Genomic DNA, 15,532 nt, shown 5'->3' on the forward strand with positions numbered 1-15,532 from the left:
GGATTCTGGACCACCGTCCTAGGACAGCCCCTCCTCAGGGGCCATTTCACCCCTTAGTGTCAGACGGGCTCTGAGCCAGCAGGCCTGGTCTCATCCCCAAGGGAGGCAGAGCATGTGTTTCTGGACCCTTCTTCCTGCCGTGGTGGCTTCTGGAAGCTGACCGCTGTCTGCCCTGAGTCTTTTCTCGCCGGCCCAGCTCTGGGCGAGGTAGTCTGGTCCTCGTCTGTCCCCTCAGATGTGAGGACAGCAGCCACGTGTGCCCAGAGGATTCTCGTCCACTGGAGACAGCTGACTGTCCCACCTGCTTCCCTGGGACAGGATTTCAGAATCACATGTGAAGCCCACCCAGAGCATCCTGGCCGGGGGTGGGTGACAAATGGCTGGACCACACAGCCTGCAGGCTGGCAGAGTCTCACAACAGCCCCTCCAGCGTGGGCGCTCCCCGAGGGCAGGGAAGGAGCCGGGTTCCCCAGGACTCAGGAGAGGTGCCAGTCTTGGCCTCTGCCCTTCATCCTCGGGCCTCGGTTTCACAGCAGGACCAATGGGCCAGCGACCTAGATCGATGCTCCACAAAGAGGGGACCCTGTATCAGAAGCCTCCACCTTGCCGGGGCGCTGGTGCGAAATGCACATGCCCAGGCCTCACTCCAGACGTCCTGAGTCAGCAGCTCTGGGAGCAGAGCCCTGCGATCTGTGTCTGAACAGCCCCCTGGGTGGTTCCGACGCTCCCTTGGTGTGAGAACCAGTAGCCTGGACGATCTCTAAATTTCTGCCCGGTGGCCACAGTCCCTGCTGCGTCTGGAAGTGACATGGGCCTGTGTCTGGGGAAGTGAGGCAGACAAACAGCACGCTTCTCCTGCCCCGTGGCTGCCTGTTTCCGTCCCAAGGGCCTCCTTCCTCTTTGCTGGACGAATTGCTGTCTGTTCATCCCGGATCTCCCAACAGCCTGGGAAGGGCAGGCTCTGTTCCGGCTCCTGACGTTCCAGGTCCACGGTCACCAGACGGCCCTGGGGAGAGCCCCGTCCACTCCCCGCGGGCGGCCGGCCTGGGAGACCTGCTCTGACTGCCCACATCTAATTCCAGGGCCTACAAGTCCGCACTGGAGTACACCAAGCGCAGTCTGGGGATATTCATCGACCTGCAGAAGAAGGAGAAAGAGGCATACGCCTGGCTGCAGGCGGGGAAGATCTACTACATCCTCCAGCAGAACGAGCTGGTGGATCTCTACATCCAGGTGCGAGGGCTCCGGGCGTGTGCGTGTGGTCACTCAGCCGCCCACCCACTCACCCCTAAGTCGCCGCGTGCCAGGTGCCCGCGCCACCTCCCGCCGCCCCAGACCTCCAGCGTCTTCCGTAACCATCTGAGCTCTGGGGACACAGGCTCCGGGGACAGTGCCCCCGACTGTGTTGGTACACAGCAAGTGCTCAATAAATGTGCAAATGTTGTGCCCACTCAGCTGACACACAGAACTTGCTTCAGCAGCGCACGGCATTTCTCCTTAAAAAACACATTTATCACAGAAGCTCCGTTTTTTGACAGTTTCTCAAACATGACGTGATTTGTGACAAACTGAGAGACCCAAGAGCCTTGTGGGTTTTTTCCTTTTTGGGCACCTGCTGTGTACCTCCCCTGGGCCAGGCAGGGATTGACGAACCAGATCAGGAGCTGGCGGCTGGTGGAGGGCGCAGCCTCCTCTGCAAGCAATGCCGCCTGGGGCCAGGGCTGCGGCACAGAAAGGAGCCGGGGGTGCGCTCGGTCAGCCTGGGGTCACGGAGGCTGTTTGAATTGCAGGGCGGTGGTAGGGATATGGGGTATTCCTGCACCAGGACTCATAGGTGCAAAGGCCCAGCGGTGCCCAGGAGTGCAGCGGTCTGGGCTGCAAGCCTCTGGGTGTGTCTGGACTGCGGACCAGGGCTGGTCCCCTCAGTCACTCGGCATTTTTTTTCTGAGCACCTACTATGTGCCAGGCACGTGCGAAGCCCTGGACATGGCAGAGGAGTGACAGCCTCAGTCCTCTGGCGGGAGAGACAAGTGGACATGCGGTCGGGTGTCTCTAAGTGTTCGGGAGGGAAAATAGGGGGACCCAAGGAGCCAGGATTTGGGAGCCCCAGGTGAAGCCGGGCAGAGGATGCTGTGGTCTGGGCGTGGCCGGCGGGATTCGGAGGCTGGCTCTGAGCTCTGCCCCAAGTGCCTCCCCAGCCCACATGTGCCGGCTCCTGGGGCCTCAGCTGGAAAGGCCTCCTCCTGGGACACAGGGCTTAGCTGATTGTCCTCATGCCAGCAGGTGACGAGGGCCCCGCAGGCACAGGGACTGAGGTGTACGCGAGGAAAGAGCCCTCACTCCGTGTCGGTGTGACAGAGGGCCCCGGGCGGCCGGCAGGTGGCTGTGAGCTTCCCCCAGCAGGCCCGGCCACCTCGCCCTGCCGGGTCACTGGGGGTCCCATGAGAGTGTCTGCATCCCCACAGGTGGCACAGAACGCGGCCCTGTACACAGGGGACCCCAAGCTGGGGCTGCAGCTCTTTGAGGCGGCTGGAGACATCTTCTTCAACGGGACCTGGGAGCGGGAGAAAGCCGTGTCCTTCTACCGGGTGAGCGGCTGCCGTGGGTCCAGGCGGGTGGGCCTCAGGGGGCATCCCTTCTGGAGGCAGGGTCCCCCACGCACGTGTTTAGTTTCCCAGTGGTTTGGTCAGGGATGGTCTTGGCCCCCATCCCCAGCCTGGGAGGGACAGAGCAAGGAAGGACCATTGTAGGACATACATCCCGGTGATCCAAACAGCCCTGGGATGCGAGGACTGTCCCCAGTTTACAGATGAAGAAACAGGCCCAGAGAGGCACAGGGGTGTGCCTAAGGACACACAGCACATCAGGGGGAGGACCCGGACCAGGGCCCAGGTCTGCACGTGCCTGCCAGGGAGGGCAGCTTCTCCCCATCCGTCTGCCCAGCTCGTGCGTGTGGCTCAGCCCCAGGGGACAGATAAGCGCGGCATATTTAGAGCCTAGAGGGGTGTTGGACCTTCCTGGTCAGGCGCCCATCACCCAGGAGGGGCAGGGCTGGTCTGAGTGTGTGTGGTGTAGCTCGATGGGCAAGGCTCACACCCAGCTTGCTCATGGCCCAGTGACGCTGGGGGCGTCACACCACTCTGAGCTGACGTTTCCCGGGGTGGGCAGAGCCGTGTAAAGCTCCAGTGGGTTAGTGGGGGCAGGACTGGGGCTCTGAGGAGGGTACCAGGCCTGGCTGGCTGCTGCGGGCGGAGGCCTGACCCGCCCTCCTGTGCTCGCAGGACCGGGCGCTGCCCCTGGCCGTGACCACGGGGAGCCAGGAGGCCGAGCTGCGGCTCTGCAACAAGCTGGCAGCGCTGCTGGCCAAGACGGAGGCGCCGCAGGAGGGCCTGGAGTTCGCCCACACGGCCCTGGCGCTCAGCGTCACCCTGGGTAAGCCCCACCCCGGGCCCAGGGCCTCCACCTCTGAGGTCTGAGCGCGGCCGCGGGTCTCCCGGGCTGCAAGCGCCTCTCCCGCGGGCCAGGCTGCTGAGACGGGCAGCAGCACTCCTGACACTCCCGAACCTGCCAGGCGGGCCCACCCCGTGCCTTTCTGCCTGCTGTCCCCTCCCGCTGTCCCTTCCCCACTCGCCGCCAGTGGCCCCTGCTGGCTGGCCAAATCCCAGTCCCCTTTCCGGAGGCCGGTCCCTCAATGCCCGCCATCCCTCTGTCCCTAATGCGCTGTTCCAGGCCGTCTGTCTTCCCCGAGACAGGGAGCCCAAGGGGGCTGGGCACACAGTAGGTGCTCAGCAGGGGAGCCCTGGAAGGGGGAGGATCTTGGAGACAGCCTCGTGTGGTGACTCCCCGAGGATGGGGTAGGGGCCGCTGACTGTACAGCGGGAGGCCAAAGGTCGTGTTTGCAGGTTGACCAGAGCCCTGGCACCTGCAGGTGCACAGACTGCAGGACTTACAGTTCTCCAGTCAAAACAGTAAGCAAAGCCCCCTGTCCAGGAGGGTCCGTGCAGGCCCAGAGCCAGGGCTTCCTGATGCATGACTTTGCCGCATCCCCGAGGCGGACGGGGAGCGGGCCTTATCAGGTCCCCTTTACAGATGGGAAGGAGAGTCTGGGGCCGGGAAGGGGCTGGCTGGAGCTCGGAGACGGTGACAGACGGTGACGGCCCGTGTGCTCCTGGCTGGCCGTGCCCCGCCGCCCTGAGCAGCCGTGTCCTCACTCGTGGCCCCTCCCTGCGTCCCCAGGGGACCGGCTGAACGAGCGCGTGGCCTACCATCGGCTGGCCGTGCTGCACCAGCAGCTGGGCCGCGGGGAGCTGGCAGAGCACTTCTACCTCAAGGCGCTCTCGCTCTGCACCTCGCCGCTGGAGTTTGACGAGGAGACCCTGTACTACGTGAAGGTGTATCTGGTGCTTGGCGACATCATCTTCTACGACCTCAAGGTGGGCGGGCGCAGGCAGGGCTGGGACGCTGGGGTGAGGGGGGCCGTCGTGCACCCTCACCGGGGAGGCCTGGGTCCAGGTCCTTCTCCGGTCCCAGTGGTCTCCCCGGAGCTCTGGGCTTCCTGTGACGAGCAGGCGAGGCCGGCGGACACGCTCAGAGTTCCCCTGCGCGTCAGGCCCCGCCCTCTAGAGCTCAGCGCCAGTGCAGGCGGCTGACTTGCGAAGAGATGACACGGCCACTGGGGAAAGGACGAAATGGAGTGTAGTGGCGGCAGGGGGTTCCTGGAGGTGACTGCAAAGCTGAGTGTCGACAGTCAAGCAGGAATTAGCCACAGAATAATGGGGAGGGGGGTAAAGACATTCCTGGGGCAGGGGAAGGGTCACCATTATTCCCAGAGACCCACGTTGCAAGGTGCAACCCAAACCCTGGCATCTCCTCCAGGAAGCTTGCCAGGCTGTGCAGAGCTCTTCCTTCTTGGAATCCTCACATCACCTGGATGGGGGTAGAGACACTATTATCACCTCACTTCACAGAGACGGAAACTGGGGCTCAAGGTGGGGTGCCACAGGTTTTACGGCAGGGATACCACTCCAGCACCCTGGCTGAGCCGCTGCCCTGTCAGAGCTGCAGGGCTGGGAGGAGAAGGGGACCGCTTTTCCATTTGTCTCTGAGCCCCGCAGTGGATGCAGACAAGGGGCTGGAAATGTCTCCTCTATTGTTCCCCGCCACTCCCCGCACGGGCAGACACCCCCCGTCACCCCCACTCTGGGTCTAGCGCAGCACCTGCGCAGCGTCCCTGCTCTGTATTGGTTGAGGGGTGAGGGTGCCCCAGCCCAGGGGCTGAGCTCTTCCCTTTCCCCTCCCCAACTAATGGCATCTAGGAGCTGGGGCGGCCCTGGGAGATCCCCCATTCCCTGCAGGTAACCCCCTGCCTAGGGCAGACCTGGCTGTGCACTGGTGACACATGGTGGTCAGAAGTGGTCACTGCAGCCTCCGCAATGTCAGGGCCAGGCAGTGCTGGGGGGTCCCAAGGGTAGTGATGACCCCTGCAGCTGAGCCCCTCCGGGGTCCAGACTCCGTGCTGTCCGGGCTCTGTGCTCTCCGGGCTCCGTGCTGTCCGGGCTCCGTGCTCTCCGGGCTCCGTGCTCTCCGGGCTCCGTGCTGTCCAGGATTTGTGTGGTTGCCTCTTCAAATGCTTTGCTGCGGGAGGAGCTGGTGACCCCACAGGACAGGGAGGAGACTGAAGCTAGGAGTGGGCAGCTAATTACGGTAGGATGGGGAGCAGCGCGCTGGGCCTTCAGCGCCTGGGACTCTGCAGCCCTGTGGCCCTGTGGGCCTGGGACTCTGAGGCTGACACCCTGGAACCCTGGGGCCCTGCGACCCTGCTCCCTCTCTCCGCATCAGGGCTCCCCCTCCTGGGCAGGGGGCCTGGTGGTGGAGCAGGACTGGGGCCAGCCTCTCCGTACGCCCAGAGCCCTCTGCCCCCAGACGGTCTGAGGATAGGGCCACATCGAGCACGGGCCACCCCAGGTTCTGCATGATCAGTTCTGTACCTCAGCAGGGAGCCCTGTGAGGTTCCTCAGCTCAAAACAAGAAGGGGAAACTGAGGCTGGGGAGGTGAACAGATTTGCCCAAGATGGGGAAGGGGGGATGAGCCAGGCCAGGGTCAGCTCCTGACCCCACGTGTCTGATCTAAGCCCAGGCGGAACGCTCTCTGGCCCCTGACACTGGGAGGGAGCCCTGGGGATGGGGGCTAATCTCTCCACAGTCACTCCGGGCAGGAAGGAAAGGGCAGGGTTGCAGCTGAGGCCAGGTTCCCTTGGCCGGGCAGCTGGGATCAGGGGGCAGAGAACTCCTCCGCTTCCCTCCAAATGGGCTTCCCAGGCTGCGCTACCGTCCACAGCCTCACCGTGATCGCCCCGCCAAGGCCACGCCTGCCTTTACCACGCTGAGGCCTTGGAATTCCCTCACCTCATATCCTTCCCCACGTGCCCAGGAGGGAAAGCGGCCCCCTCATGCTCTGCGTGTGACCCAGGGGCTCTCCTGCGTGGGACAGGGATGGGAAGGAGAAAGAGGGGCTAGACAGAGGCAGGACCATCTTTAGCCTGTGTGTGATGGGTCATAGCTGAAAGAGCGAGGCTTGGACTAGGAAAGATTTGGGTGTGAATTCTGGGTCTGCCACCTGCTAGCTTCTACACACACATGTGCACACATGCACAGGAATGCACACCACCCCCCCCAACCACCCACTCTGGCCAATTCCTTCCATTATTTGGGATGTCTCCTCCTCCAGGAAGCCCTCCCATCCCACCCCAGGCTGAGTCAGGTGCTTCCCAGGCTCCCACAGCTTCCCTCTGTTTCAGTGCTGGTCGACCCTTGTGGTCCTGTAGTCCCAGAATCAGCCGTGTGGGCCGCCCCGCCCCTGCCATCCACACAGGGTCCTGTGCCTGGCCAGGGCCGGGGCTGGGACAGTGTCACTGAACTGCTACACACACCTGCTTTAATTGTCTTCTGGATCCTGGCTTGGGGTGTTGGGGGGGGCAGTGAGGGGCCAGGGCTTGGTGACTTTGGACTTTGTCCTCTGTCCTGGGCAGCCATTGTGAGCAGGGCGTGGCCGGGCTGGGTTTGGGTTTAGAGCAGTCCCTTGGGTGACCTCGGGTGGAGGACCTGGGGAGGCTGGGGTGGGAGACAGGAGTTGGCGGGGGTGGGGGAACATGCCAGCCTGGGGACGTTGGGTTTGAGGCAAGGATGTGTCTGAAACGGAATCCCATGTCCTGGGGGAAGGCACGGTCCCTTGGAGTCGCAGGGGATTCTGAGATGACGCCCGTGAGCAGCTTTGCGCTGGGCCTGGCCCGGGGAAGGCCGTTCATGCTGGCATCAGTGTGGACATGGGCTGGAGGTAATCAAGCCATGGCCCCGCTGGGCCGGGGTAGCCCTGCTGGGGGCTCTCAGAGCAGCCGGTCAGACCCCAGCTCAGCCCAAGGGGAAGCCACAGATGTCCCCCCAGGCCCCAGGGGTGAGCAGGGAAGAGGCTTCCAGGACGAGGGGACGCTGGGTGCTACGAGGTTCGAGGCCCTGGCTCCAGGAAGGGGGAGGACCAGTGGGTCTAGAGCGCAGGAGGGACCGGGGCCACCGAGACCCCAGTCCAGGCCCCCGCAGACCTCCAGTGGCTCTCAGGCAGCCCCGGGAGCAGGTGGGCGCCTCCTTGGGGGAAGCACGCAGGGTCAGCCCAGAGGCACTGAAGCTGTGGCCCGTCTGGGGCGGTGAAGCGTCCTGTCCCCCTGGAGCCCTGTCGTGGGCCCAGCCCTGGGCTTGGAGGGCACAGCCTTGGGGGAGACCAGCTCCCCCAAAGCCCCCGGCGCGGAGCTGTCCCATCGGTTGCATGCCGTCTCCCCTGCAGGACCCGCTCGACGCGGCTGGGTATTACCAGCTGGCGCTGGCAGCGGCCGTGGACCTGGGTGACAAGGAGGCGCAGATGAAGATCTACATGCGCCTGGCTGCCATCTACCACAACTTCCTCCTGGACCGTGAGAAGTCCCTGTTCTTCTACCAGAAGGCTCGGACCTTTGCCACCGAGCTCAACATCCGCCGGGGACACCTGGCCCCTGGGCGGTGCTGCGGGCGGGCGGCCTGGCTGGTCTCCGGGCCCCCGTCCTGAGCCGTGGCCTCCGTCTGTCCCAGTGTCTCAGGGGGCTCGCTTCCTGGGAAATGGGGGCACAAGGGCAGGGGTCAAATAGCAATAAATGTTTTTTGCAGAAACCTGGAGTCCTCAGGCTCCCCTCCCTGGGCTGCCTCCTGGGGAGTGTCTGGGGACTGGGCCCTGTCCCCGGGGGCCACCCTGCTGCTGCATCCCGACCTCGGGTGTGAGCGGGCAGGACTGTGGGTCTAGCCGACCCAGGCCAGGCCCCCCCAGCCGGTCACTCACCGTGTGGCCTTGGGCAAGTCCTTCCCGCAACCCCCAGTTTCAGGTCGTGGGATTCCCTGGGCCTCTCCTCCCTTCCTGGACCCTCACTGAATGTCCAGCACTGCGCTCTGTCTGCCTTTAATCCTCAAACCACCCTGTGAGGTCGGGATTGTTATATCTGTTTACAGTTGAAGAAACAGAGGCACAGAGAGGTTAGGTCTGTTGCCTGCAGTCACACAGCAGGTAGGTAGGGGCAGAGCTCCAGAGCCCAGCATAGTAACCACTGCACCACCCTGCCAGCCTGCCCCATGTGATGTGTCCCATTAGGACCCAAGGGCGGGTACATGGTTCCATACCTCTCTACCCCAGTTCTGTGTCCTGAAAGTGATGGAGACAGGAGAAGGGGGTCTAAGTGCCCCCCACCTGGGTGTCCTCCTGCCCAGCCTGGCCAGTCCCACCTCCAGCCCCCAGTCGGCCCTCAGGACACGTGGTGTCAGGGCCTCCAGCCCGACGTGGAGTCCACTGCTGAGTGTATTTAAAGGCTTACCTGGGCCGTCTACCCCAGCCCTCCCCGCCCTCTCTCTCCCCTTCCCTCCCAGCAACCCGCCAAGGACCAGGAATCTAGGCAGGGTTGAAATCAGCTCCCCGACTTCCAGACAGGGTGCCAGGTTCAGAGGCCGTGGGCATCCCCAGTGGCTCTTACCCACCCCACAGTACTATTCCAAGCTTCTCTCTCTCTCTCTTTTTTTTTTTTGGCTGTGTGGCATATGGGGTCTTCGTTCCCCGACCAGGGATGGAACCCGTGCCCCTGCAGTGGAAGCTTGGATTCTTAACCACTGGACGGCCAGGGAAGTCCCGAAGCTTCTCTTTTCGATGAGATGGAATGCACATAACATAAAATCAACCATTTAAAGTGAACAATTCAGTGGCACTTAGTGCATTCGTAATGCTGTGCAACCACCACTCTGTCTAGTTCCAAAACATTTTCGTGTCCCCAGAGAAATCTCCTGGACCGTGAAGCAGTCATCGGACTTCCCATCCTCCCCGTTAACAGAAAAAAACGGAGCCTGGAGAGGGGCTTCCGAGTCAGGAGAGCCCTGGTTTGGTTTTGCGCCCAGGATGCAGAGCCTGGAAGGCCCGGGGGAGGAGGGCAGGGGGCATCCATCATCCTTCCTCTGGTCCTGGGGTCGGGGAGCCCCAGAGAGGCCCCGCCACGCTGCAGGCCCCTCCCAGGCCTCCCCCACCAGGGGGCAGCAGAGAGCTCTCCAGAACCGGCACCTCCTGGGGGAAGGAGCAGGTCCCAACAAACCTTCTATCTAACCTTGACCCCAGGCTGCCTTCTCTGTGGGCTGGGCGGGTTTGGAAGGTAGGAGGAGGCCAGCTGTAGTTGGAAACACGGAGGCATGATGACCTGCGCTGGATGCAGCAGGAAGCCCCATCACAATAACCCCGAGGACACAGCTCCCTGAGGTCATGGGCCTGCAGCCTCGCCGCAGGGGGTGGGGACAGTGGCCGGGTCACTCCTGGCCCACCACGTGCCTCGGAACCCGTGCCTTCCCTGACCTTCCACAAGCTGTCGTGCCCCTGCCCCTCCCGCCTGGGGTCCCGGCCCCCCACCCCAGGCCCCCCTGGGGGCTCTGGCCTCCTGAGACCCCTTGCTCTCGGGCGGCAGACCTGGAGGTCCAGGCGAGGCTCGGTTGTCCAACATCTGCGTTCAGATCCCAGCTCCCCGCTTAGAGGCTGTGGGGTTTGGGGTGAGAAAGTTTCTTTCTCTGAGCCCCAGTTTGGTCGCAGCTAAAGCAAGGCTGATAATCCCTGCATCTGGGTTGAAGTGAGGATTCGAGAAGCAGAGGGCCCAGCGCAGTGCCAGATCCAGGGCCAATAGTGGCCTGTTTCCTATTAACGGTGCTTATTGCTACGGGAAGAGCGCCAGCAACCGCAGGCTACAGAACCCTGAACCAAAGTTTGAGTCACTCTGATCAAGTCACAGCCTCTCAGACCCTCAGGCTCTTCTGTATCTGTAACCAAAAACAAACCCTACCTTAAGGTTCTGAGCATGAAGAGAAACTGTGTGCCAGCACACAGTAGGCACGCAGAACAGGGTGGCCAGCCCCCCGTTTGTGGCCAAGGCGAGGAGCAGGCTGCTGGAGGCCAGTGCTCGGCTGGCTTGGGCCCCAGGCCAACTGGGCTGCAGTCCTTCTCTGTTCCTTTGGTGGCCGGGGCCCCGAGCAGCAAGGCCCCAACCTCCTCTTTCAGCAGAGTAGGCGTGAGATTGGCATGCGTCTGGCACACAGTAGGCACACAGCCCAGAAGCCCTGCTGCCCCACTTTTAGAAACAGTGTCTCCACTGGGTCCATCCAGTCACCTTCTCACTTAGGTTCATTGCACACTTACTGTGCACATGCTAAGTAACTACCGCGGGCCAGGCACAGGGCTGAGCCATGTGCGGAAGCGGGGACAAGTGGCCCCTCCTGGAGGAGTCCCTGGGGCTGGGGATAAAATTCACGCTCCTTGTTGGGGGGGGTACCTGAAGACTCTCCCACCCGCTTTCCCAAACAGAGAAGGAAAGCAACCTGCCCAGGGTCACACAGCACCCTTCCTGACTGCGAGGCCCTGAAGCTCCCTGCCAGCATGCTGTCTCCACCCTTGGAGAACCAAGTCCAGGTTGGTCCCTAGCTTTGGATGAGGAAACTGAGGCTCAGAGAGGGAGAGTGACCATCTCAAGTATGCACAGCATCTGTCATCTTCATCATCATGGTGGAGCCACAGCAACCCATCGCCTCCAAATAACGGGCGGGTGGGAGCTGCAAGGAGGTGGGTGTGTCTCGGCATGAAGCTGAATTCTCGGGCCGAGTTCTCAAGAGAAGGGAAAGCTCACCTCAGGGAGAAGGGTGCTCTCCATCAGCAGAGGGGTTCAAGCAGGCCACGGAAGGTCTTCCTCCTGAATGGAGGAGAGGTGGGTCTAGGCAGCTCTGAGAGCCTTCAGGGGATGTAAGATGCCCCTCGGACTAGGGTCTGCACCATCCGTGATCCCACCGCATTTTGGGGGAGCTTGAGAGCAGTCAGCTTGTGCTTCCTTGGGTGCCCAGTGCCTGGCTGGGGAGGGGCTGTCAGTCACAGGCTGTGTAGGTGGTGGGACCCGTCGGCAGCCGGGTGGGGGTCTGTTTGTGCAAGGTCAAGTCCAGGCTTTACCTCCCTCCAAGCTGCTGTGACCTGGAACAGCCAGCAGAAGGCACCCTTCATGTGCCCTTCACACGCCAATGTGCCTTGAGCCTCATTTTTCTCATCTGTAAAGGGGGTATGTTCCTCGTCAGACTGTTAACAAGATTAACAACAGCATAAACACCTAGCATTTTCTCCCGGGTTTAAGGTCACCGGGGTTGATGTGAAAATATGAATGAAGACAATGATGTGCTTTCACCCAGAGGGAAGGCAGAATTCCATCTCTTTTTTTTTTTTTTTGGCTGTGCCGCATGGTGTGTGGGATCTTAGTTCCCTGACCAGGGATGGAAACTGTGCCCCCTGCATTGGGAGCGCAGAGTCTTAACCACTGGACCGCCAGGGAAGTCCCAAGGCAGAATTCTAAAAGGGCCAGTATAATCTGAGTGAAACCGTGAATGTGATGGGATTTCACTCCCATAATTAGGTAATGTATGTGCAAAGGTGAAGACTTTGCAGATGTAATTAAGGTCTCTAATCAGTTGACTTTGAGTCACTCAAACAGGAATTACCCTGGGTGAGCCTGAACTAAGCAGGTGAGCCCTTTAGAAGGGGGTCCAGCCTTCCCGGCAGGCAGAGATTTGAAGCTGCAGAAATTCTCCTACAGGCTTGAAGAAGCAAACAGCCATGGAGTGAAATTCCTATAGAGGGGGCCACATGGCAAGGAGCTGAGTGGTCCCCAGCTCACAGCCCTCGAGGGTACGGGGACCTCTGCCCTGCGACCACAGGGAACCGAATTTTGCCAACAACCATGTGGCTTTGAAGGGGCCCCCGATTCTCAGATGGGGTCACAGCCCAGCTGACACCTTGAATACAGTCTGCTGAGACCCTGAGCAGAGATCTCTGCCGACTCCTGACCACAGAAAGTGTGAGGTAATAAATGGGTGTGTTTTTAGCCACTATGTTTGTGATTATTTGTTATGAAGCACAGATAACAAATACCAAGGCCAAGCCCCAGGTGTCCCTGCAGCCTGGAGCCCCACCTTGAAGGACCCACGTTCTGGCCTCCCCGCAGACCTCCATCCTCACCCTCTCACAACCCACCTGCCCATGCTCTCCAGGCTCTACAAGTCCACGTGTGAGGCCTTGAAGTTCAGCTCCTGCACCAGGAGTAAAGGCGGGGGCGGGGGGCCCGGGTGTCAGGACGCCAGACTCTTAGCCACCCTCCAGCACAGCTGCAGCTCCCGGCGCAGCCTGGGCTTCAGGGCCTCCCTCATGGAGCAGAGAGCAGTCTTCTGGGGTGGGCCTGGAGCCGTGGGCATGAGGGGCTCTGAGGGACATCCCTCTCCCCCGGGCGCAGTCGCTTCTGGTGCAAGCATGACCCTTGCTTGCCCAGGGCTGTGCTCAACAGGCCAGCCCTCTCCCCCAGCCAGAACCAAAATTTCACAATCTCTGTGGCCTCGGGCTGGGTTTGCCCTGTGTCCCAGGAAGGGGGAAGGCAGGGTAGGGGTGTCTCCAGGAAACGGGGGCCGTCCCTCCGGGAACACACAGACAGGGTGGGCTCCACGTCTCTGACGGCTCCGGGTGCCCCATCCGCAGGGTGAGGAGACCTCTCCAGGGACCTATCAATCTGGGGAGGCCGTGAGACTAGGGGAGGGCGGGGCTGGGATTCCAGAGGAGTCAGAGGGAGGGAGAAACAGCTCTTACAACACTGGTATCTCAGGCTCTGGCAGGCTCGCCCCTCGGGGAGGGCAGCGGGAGTGGCAGGTCCCCTCACCAGGACTGGGACAGGCCCAGGATCAGGCCCCCTTCTGCCCTCCACCCCGTGGGGCAGCCCCTGCCTGCATCGCGCATCGCTCATCCGCCGTGAGCCGGCTGCTACCCAGGCGGCCGGGCAGCCTGCTTGAGGCCAGCAGGGAGGACCCCGCAGAGCGCGGTCACGGCTACACACCACAGGCTTCGCTACCCAGCACGCGCAGACACGCCTGTTCCCGACATGGCCTGGACCCTGGAGCCGACTGGGAGGATGGGCGGGCCTGGACGTCTGCTTTCCTGGACATGGCCAGAGGGCCCCGCCTGGGACGGGGTGGCCGAGATGGAGGGGCCCCTGGGGACAGCCCTCTGTGTGCGGATGGGTCCTGGCTGGAAGGAGGGCAGGGCCTCCGTGAGCTCAGCTGCTCACCTCGTGACCTTTCCCAGGCCTTGATGTCTCACCCCAGTCCCCAGCCGACAGAGCAAAGGAAGACCCCCAGAGCCACCGCAGCGGGCGCAGGAAACGCATTGCGTGTTCTTTCACCCAACCCGCGATAAATCCTCTCAGCAAATAAGAAGCAGACCCCCTCGACCTGAGAACGGTTTTCTACCATATTTAGTGGAGCCTAAGACGTGTTCCCCGTAAGTTCAAGGATGAGGCCAGGTGACCACCACTTCTAGTCAATATCGCTTTGAGGGTCCCAGAAAATGCAGCAAACCAAGGAAAAAGAAATAGATTCAAAGGTTGTTAAAGAAGAAACAAATGGCCATTATTCACCAGTGATAATTGTTTACACAGAAAACCCCAAGCAAGTCTCAGACAGCTTTTAGGATTATTACGAAGCCAAGTTTCCTGGGAAAAGAGTGAACAAAAGTCAATTTCGTTCTTACAGACCAGCAACCATGAGTTAGGAAATGCCATCTGGAAAATCATACAGTTCAGAATCCTTGCCCTATGAGAGTCAATGGTTTATTACAAAGTTACTTCATGGATACAGGGTAGTATTGGGACAGGGATAAAGAAATAACTATGGAAAAAATCAAAAGCCTAGAATTGAACTACCCAGCATGTGGACACGGTATAAAGTGTGCAGATCTTCAGGGAGAAGTTAGATATTTTAGTTACCACCTAGGGACACTGAGTTGCCCACCTATGAAATGGTACCCCTACCTCACAGCCTCCTCAAATACCCATTCCTGTCAGATTAAAAACCAAAATATGGAAAGAAGAAATGATGTGAACTTCTTAAAAAAAAAAAAAAAAGAATATTTTCATGAGCCAGGGTAAGGAAGAATGTCTCCAGCAAGACACAAGTAGCACAAGAGGAAAAGATTGATGTTTGTTTACCATTAAAGTTGTAAACCACTGTGTGTGAAAAGACATCTCAGAAAAAAAAAACAAAACAAGCCACAAGCTTGGAGAAGATGTTTGCAATGCATGTATCCAGAGCAGTGGTAACAATCTGTGTGTGTGTGTGTGTGCACGCACTGTGTAATGCACATATATGTATATGCACGTGTATATAATACATAATAATATATAACTATATACACATGTAACTGTATATAAAGATAGATAATCTCAAAACATCATATATAACCAAACACACACGCACACACACACACACACACACACACACAGAGTCATTTTACATAAAGGGACAAAAATAGAAGCAGACAAATTATGGAAGCAGAAAGCAAATTGGCCAATAGCATTTGCAAAGCCTCAACCAGCAATCCTGACAATGAGCTCCAACCAGTGAGATGCCAGCGCGGGAAGCACTGGCGAGGTCACAGACAGGGTAGTGTCCATACACTGCTGCTGAGATTAGGACAGGCACAGCCACTTCCAAGAGCAATATGGCACCTTCATATACAGCAAACCTCACACAGGCCCCAGGGGTGCGTAGGATTGCACAGAAGCGCCTTCATGACGGTAAACGTGGCAGAAGGTAACGGACACAGTTCTTCCCTCCCCTCAAGAGATGGAGTCTCCTACCTGCCCACTGAATCCTGATTGGTCAGGGGAGTGGCTTTGGCCAGTGGGCATTAGCGCATGGGATGCAAGCAGAGGCTTGAAAAGCGCTGTGCACGGGGGGGGGCTTGGCTGCAATGACTCTTTCACGCGAGAAAGCTGAGCCTCCTGCAGAACAAAAGGCCACAAGGAGGAGGACCCAGGTACCCTCATCGATCGCTATCCCCGTGAGCAGGGCCATCCCAGATCACGCGATCACGCAGCCGCCAGCTGGCCACTGGGGCATGAGAGAGCTCAGCGGCCATCAG

At 60.2% G+C, this 15,532-nt stretch overlaps 1 protein-coding gene across 6 annotated transcripts in view; it reads left to right on the top strand.

Moving 5' to 3' along the window:
- SH3TC1 (SH3 domain and tetratricopeptide repeats 1) overlaps positions 1–8,193 on the top strand; it is a 36,593-nt gene extending 28,400 nt beyond the window's left edge. For 5 of the 6 annotated variants that reach the window (XM_036853727.1, XM_036853731.1, XM_036853728.1 and 2 more), the window contains 5 exons: positions 1,083–1,233; positions 2,466–2,588; positions 3,282–3,432; positions 4,237–4,433; positions 7,835–8,193. In XM_036853727.1, the coding sequence (XP_036709622.1) occupies positions 1,083–1,233; positions 2,466–2,588; positions 3,282–3,432; positions 4,237–4,433; positions 7,835–8,092 (880 nt within the window). In that variant the 3' untranslated portion in view covers positions 8,093–8,193. Of the gene's footprint in view, positions 1–1,082; positions 1,234–2,465; positions 2,589–3,281; positions 3,433–4,236; positions 4,434–7,834 lie in introns of those variants that run through there. The other variant, XM_036853733.1, reaches the window with a different exon arrangement.
- Positions 8,194–15,532: the final 7,339 nt, after the last annotated feature.

This window comes from Balaenoptera musculus, chromosome 5 (assembly GCF_009873245.2).
Source record: "Balaenoptera musculus isolate JJ_BM4_2016_0621 chromosome 5, mBalMus1.pri.v3, whole genome shotgun sequence".
NCBI lineage: Eukaryota > Metazoa > Chordata > Mammalia > Artiodactyla > Balaenopteridae > Balaenoptera > Balaenoptera musculus.